Source organism: Zea mays, chromosome 3 (genome assembly GCF_902167145.1).
Source record: "Zea mays cultivar B73 chromosome 3, Zm-B73-REFERENCE-NAM-5.0, whole genome shotgun sequence".
Classification (NCBI taxonomy): Eukaryota; Viridiplantae; Streptophyta; class Magnoliopsida; order Poales; family Poaceae; genus Zea; species Zea mays.
In genome coordinates, this window is record NC_050098.1 from 237444994 (window position 1) to 237451480 (window position 6487).

At 43.6% G+C, this 6487-nt stretch overlaps 1 protein-coding gene across 1 annotated transcript; it reads right to left on the bottom strand.

Annotated features, from left to right (window-relative positions):
* Positions 1 to 4750: 4750 nt before the first annotated feature.
* Positions 4751 to 6023, bottom strand: LOC103652654 (phospho-2-dehydro-3-deoxyheptonate aldolase 2, chloroplastic). The gene is made up of 2 exons (XM_008678188.3): positions 5782 to 6023; positions 4751 to 5158 (listed from the first exon to the last, which is right to left on the bottom strand). The coding sequence occupies exons 1-2, from the start codon at positions 6013 to 6015 to the stop codon at positions 4880 to 4882; spliced, it is 513 nt and encodes a 170-aa protein (XP_008676410.2). The 5' UTR covers positions 6016 to 6023; the 3' UTR covers positions 4751 to 4879.
* Positions 6024 to 6487: the final 464 nt, after the last annotated feature.

Here is a 6487-nt window from a genome sequence, read left to right on the forward strand (position 1 = left end):
CACAACAGTTCAGCACGATATATGCTGTGAACGCTACACCCCCTAACTAGACTTGTTCTTATTACAGGATAGTTTGGATGACATAAATCTCTTCTCAATAATATCTGTCATGACATTCTTGTTATCTGCTCCACTGATGCTATGTGTAGAAGGAATCAAGTTTAGCCCACCGTATCTACAGAATGCTGTAAGGGTGGCCAGCATGAAAAACAAGAAATTTTGGAATATTTCAACACTTTACTGACATGAAATTGCTGAACACTAAACTTTCTGGGTTTTCAGGGAGTTAATGTAAAAGAATTATTTGTAAGAGCGGCACTTGCTGGGACATCTTTCTATTTTTACCAACAGGTGAGGCCAGTCTGTCTCCGCTCAAAACATTTTTTGTAGTCTCTCGGATGTTGCTAAAATTGTCTGTTAGTGGCTACTGCGGTTAGCTACTTAGGTCCAAACAAACTACTTACGCCAACTGATGTTGAGAATTACATGGTCTCTGCACCTTGCCATAGAGCTATGCTAGGAGCATGGCTCGGTGCTTGGCCTATGCCCCTTGACTAGGAGAGACCATGGCAGGTAGACATACCATATTACCATATCTTTGAATCTCAAGCATTATGTTTCTAGGCATGGGAAAGCTGGATCATATGGATGTGTTTGTGACACTCGGTGGTTAACATGACACTAAATAGCTCTACCGAACATACTTATGTTTATGATCTGACTAGGGTAAACACATGGGGGTTCACAAAAAGTCAAGCATGGCTAGACATTAAAACAAGAGAAGTACCTGCTACATGAAATTCATTGATTAGCTTGACATGTTGTGGAGTGTTTTTTATTTTGAAACTCTCAGTAGCCCCCTATTTATCTATTCTCATATGCCTGACATGCTGTGAAATGACACATTGATGATGATTCCTTTGCTGGGCTTTATGACTTATTTACTACTATTTGATCTTGTGTAGGAATGGCCAGTGTGTGTCACCTATGGTGCAGTTGCTGGGTATTTGTTCGGAATGGCAGTGTCATTGGTCCTAAGTCCTAATAGCTGTTCACAAGAGAAGGGTTTGTGCAAAAACTGTCTGGCCTAGGCTTCATGACATTGTTGTATTCTTTTGAAGCCTTTCTGCAGTTGTACATCGTTTTCTTGAATGTAATGAAAAGGATTGCAGTTTATTACTATGAGATGCACGTTTGTTGAGAGAGTGTGTATCTGAATAAAAGAATGGGGCTAGAGGTGTAAGAGGCTGGGAAGGCACTAGCGCGCACTTACACATCTCTGTATCTTTAAAGCAACAGTTTCGTTAGTCACTTTCTCTCCTTCGCTTCTCACCTACCAACGCGCGTAGGTCTGTTCCCCTCCTATGTTTCTCATCTACCAAGAGACCGTTACACCACAGATGGGCTATAAGAAATCAACCAAACCCAGTACGACATGAAGCCACATGTAGTGCAGTGCTTCTATATAGTAACACCTCGCTAGATGAAGGAGGACAAATGGGCTATAAAAAAAGGGTTAGGCTCCGATTCAACTCCTACATTTCTCTGCCTTTTGCTTAGGATAAAGTGTAGTATTTAATCTTGTCAGTTTAATATCTTATATATGAATCATATGTTCGCTTTGTTATTAAATTTACTTTGTATACGTATTAAATCTCTACTACTTATTAAGACAACAAGTGTAGCCTGCCATTCCGTGTTCTGCCATTCCCAACCCACACCCATTTTCATTCCCCCGCACACCTCACGCCTAGCTAAAAAAACACATGGCTACAAGGGGATTCAAAACCGTGCACCCTCAAGCCAAGGCGAGAAGTAGCTACCGCTACACCACATGTATGTTTAAGTCTACATTTATGACATGAAAAACATCTACTATATTTGTCCCGAAGGCCACATGCTACTCTCCATCGAGGAGTGGTGTCTTCAACTAGAAACCGCAAGCCTTCCTCTCCGCGACGACAACCTCCGTCCCCATAGACCCCCTTCCTGCAACCGCTCAACACTCCGCAAAATCCCTCCCCACGGCCACGACCTCCACTTCTCTCAGTTCAGCGTGCCAGAAGAACATAAATCAATGTGCGTCTCGATTCCTCTCCCGCACTTTGCCGACGCTAGAGCCATCCGCAAACTCCCCTCCCCTTTCTCCTTCCATCATAGAGAGCCGAAAGACATCATAGTCCACAACCTCCCCTCCTCCCTTCCTCCATTGGCGCGGCGTCGGCGACTTCGCATACAGACTATCTTGGTCGAGCCTCAGCCAAGAAGGAGCAGTTGAGCGGGCAGCAGTCGAGCGGAGCGAGGAGCCGGAGGACCTCGCCGCCCACAACCTCCCCTCCTCCCTTCCTCCATCGGCGCACCACCGCAAGCAGCACCAGGGGGGAGAATTGAACCTTCTCTGGTGGCTCTGTGACATCATCTCCTTCTTCGGCGGCCACCGCAAGCATCATGTATGGTGCCTGCGCGCATAAGAGAAGCGGCCCCTGTGGCCTTACGACATCATCTTCGGCTTTGGCATGCTCTATGGCACCGGAGGCGAGGAGCTCGCAGTCCTTATGACCCTCCGACATTAGCTCTGGCTCCTGCGCTCTCTATGGCATCAGAGGCGAGGATCTCACGGTCTGTCAGGCTTGCGCGATGCAGCTGGACGCTTCCAGGATCCTCATCGCCAACGACAGGGAGCGATTGGTAGCCAGAGACGAGGACAGGGGGAAGAAGAAGGTCAGGATCCTGGTCATCGCGGTCGGCGTGGGCGGCTACAGTGGCGCTCTACCTCTGACACAACAAGACGACGCTGGCGTTGTTTCTCGGGGAGCAGTCACGGTGGCTGTGCCACAATGCGGAGCCATGACGATGCCAGCGCCGCTGGTCCCGTCGCTCGAATGCGAGGAGTTCAGGATCCATGACCTGACTTGCATCATCGACAACTTCTTAGAGGAGAAGAAGATCGAGAACAGCAGCTTCGCGTCGGTGTAGCGTGTCAAGCTTCCCGACGGGCATGATGTGCTGCCTAAGCGTGCTCGTGACCAGCCCTTGTTGGCCATGGTGCCAAGGCCCTGCTTGTATAGGCTAAGCAACACCAGGTATCTGACGAGCGCTCGCTCATCAGGTCAATTTGCGTGTGCGTTGCGACGGACGATTTTTACCGTGACCCCGCCCGTGTTGAGGGGCACCAACCTCAGCGTCATTTTCCAGGACACCAAGTGTAGCAGATTCTTCAGCACAATCCAAGGTAGGAGCATTCGAGCAACCATCCTACTACTATGTTTTCTTACTTTCTTTCTTTAATTAACTTTCATGGGGATTAGGGATTGGATTTTCCAACCTTGGTGATGAGATTTCCATGAATCATGATGTGATATGCCTCATCTATTTTGGGTGCTTATTGCACTACCAAAACATGTCAGCATGTGGGACTTTAATTTGTGGGTGCAGCCACCATCATTATTTTTTTTGATTATTTGCACTCTTATGGGTTCCATTTTTCAAGCTCCCAAATCTGATAACTCAGGTATGTTTAACACTGTCTTATTTTTCTTTTACTAGATCTAACGACGATGTACGAGGGAACTTCTTCCCACAAGTGTGTGACGTGCTCTCTAACGACGAGACCATGCAGATCGTGGTATATATAGAAGTATGTATGGTACTGATGATTGAAATGTAGTGGTGAAATAGCTATATTAAAATAACAAAATTTATGTATTGCCAGGATCACAAAAGGATTATGAAACATTTTCTCATAACAGTATAACACATATTTTATATATAAGTTATCATAGTATTATATGGTCCCGTTGCAACGCACGGGCACTCACCTAGTAATGTTATAATAACAAGAATGAATAACCACATTACGGACTACGTGACAACAACAAAGTAATAAGAATCTAGGTACTTTTAAGTCTAATCTAATTCAAAAATCATACAACAATTCGTGACAATATATATACATGTAGGTATATATAATACTATCGGTCATAATAGTAAACTAGGTGTATGCCCGTGCGTTGCTACGGAATCAATATGTAATGGTAAAATATATTAAGATGCGAAGTACTATGATAAAATGCATTGATATGCAAAAAACTAATTGTTATTCTATACTTTTGTTAGCAGTACTAAAAGTGGATGTTTACATACCTAAAAATAATATAAGATTGTACATGTGCTTTGTCATTGACATCTCAAATAAAATACGTTGATTCCATAGAAGGATAGTGTAAATTAATAACAAAATCCAAAAATTCTCCATCATAGATAAATAGAGTTTAGATATTGAGATGAATAAGTATAAAATAAACTTTTGATAGATTCTAGTGTTTTTTGCAATTTCAGTATGAGAGATAAGAGATGTACACCAGGTCACCAGGTATATTGCTCTGGAAATTTGAAATTACAAAGAGCATGCACTTACATGCATGCTTCTAAAATTATATTTTGCATGAAAACAAAGAATAAAGATAATCCATGACGAGAACATAACTTTTGAAATTTGTTTTACTGGATACGTAATATTCTGACTTCTAAGGAACATGTTAAGCATACAAAGTTCTATCATCAAAATGTGACTTCTCAGGGAGACCAAGGAAGGAGAATTACTTGTGTTAATCGTCAAAATGTGATTTCTTCTTCCCTTTGGCCACACACAGAGAACAACCTGCGTGAGAAGAACAGCCACACGAAGACGACGGCTGCTCTATGCTTGTCAACTGGTTAGTAGTCACAGACACCGTGTCCCGTGTCCTCTGTTCTCCAGCATGTAACTTGTGCCAAGAGCACCCACCAGGCCTCCACACCAAGCATCAACAAATAAATAGGCGTAATCTTTCGAGTCGCCGCAATTATCCCTCTACCTTCTCTGTTCAGCTTCGGCTACTTAGAAAGCCAGTAGTGGCAGAGGCAGGCTGTTGTTGAGCCCCGACCGCATCCTCCTCTTCCTAAGCCTCTCTGCAATGATGAAGGCGAGCTCCAGGGACTGGGAGGCGTTCAACCTTGGGTCACAGTGGGTGTGGTAGCGGTCGCTCAGGTCATCGAAGGTCACAGTCCTTGATCCACCAATGCACTCGGTCACGTTCTGCCCAGTCATTTTAAGGTGGATGCCTCCTGGGTGACTTCCTTCTTGATCATGCACGTCGAAGAATGCGCGCACTTCAGCCTGTTAGATATGGAGTTCGCGATTAGAGCAATGGTATGGTATTAGTTGGAAGGCCATAATGGAATGTTCCTAGATCAAGTGTAAACACTCCAGTAGAAATACATGTCTTGAGTAAATGAGCAAACATAGAACTATACAGATCCAATGTGTCAACCAAATCATTGATCAAAGCATTGCACTTAGAGTGGCATTTTAACATCCATTCATGAAGCTGAGAATGCATCAGCAAATGGCTTCTATCAGAACTTAGGGTCAAAACTTATTAATAGCAGCACCTAAAATGCAGACCCAAAGTATGCTGCCTTAAAAATGAATTAACAATTTGAACATGGTCGTTTACCCCCCAGCCCAGCCAAGAACATTATTGACCTATTGAGGATAAGTAGCCTAGTGATCCTACTTCTATCATAAGCAGATACAATATTCCAGAAGTATGAAATATGCCCTCAAGCTCTGCAAGCTTATAGCCTTACAAAGTAGAAACATAGAGCAAAAGAACAGATGGGAACTTCAGGTATCATTCCATATTCCTAATACAGCCATATGAATGCCCAAACAAAAACTGAGGTTCATTTAAATTGATCATAATAGGAACAAGAAGTTCCCGGTGGAAGGTCACTCACCAGAATTGAGTCGAATGGACGAGTCTTCAGGCCACAAGGGGCCTTGATGGTGTTTCCATGCATAGGATCAGTAATCCATGTGACAATCAATCCAGCATTGCGAACAGCACGGATGAGATGAGGCAACTTCACTCTCATGTTCTCTGCCCCCATCCTTGTAATTATGGTGATCCTTCCAGGTTTGTTCGAAGGGTCCAGAATCTCAATCAGCTTCACCAAGTCACTAGGGTTCATTTTGTCACTCACCTACATTCCACAAAATACATGCCAATTTGACAGTCAGGATCACAGGACAAGTACAGTGCCTCATTTTTTAAAAAACAAAAGAGTTGGAGCTCTGATTTGTTGCTCCATGTTCCAAGAGAAATAGGAAAGGTAAGACTGATTAAACCTATAATTGAAATATTTAACAATTCGAACATCATGACCAACACCAGTCCAGGAGACCAAAATTCACCAGCAAACCAATCACCAGATGGTATACCCAAGGCCCAAGAGTAATACTTAATTGTTTGACAAAAAATAAACAGCTTCCGCTGACTCAACCAAAGAATAATGAATGCTCGGCAGGCTACTGTTCTTCAAAAACCCACAGACTTGCCTGTTCTCAAGCAGCAAGACTTCATTACTTCTCCATCAAAACAAGGCCCTACTTATTGGGTAGGAACACAGAAGGAGTTAAAGTGCAGGATAGTAAGTCATCCGA

Excerpts from the sequence above, each read along its gene's own strand:
- LOC103652654 (XM_008678188.3), bottom strand. The coding sequence starts at position 6,015 with ATGAACCCTAGTGACTTGGTGAAGCTGATTGAGATTCTGGACCCTTCG. Across the intron at positions 5,159-5,781 it reads GTCCATTCGACTCAATTCTG|GCTGAAGTGCGCGCATTCTT; the intron begins GTGAGTGACCTT and ends CATATCTAACAG.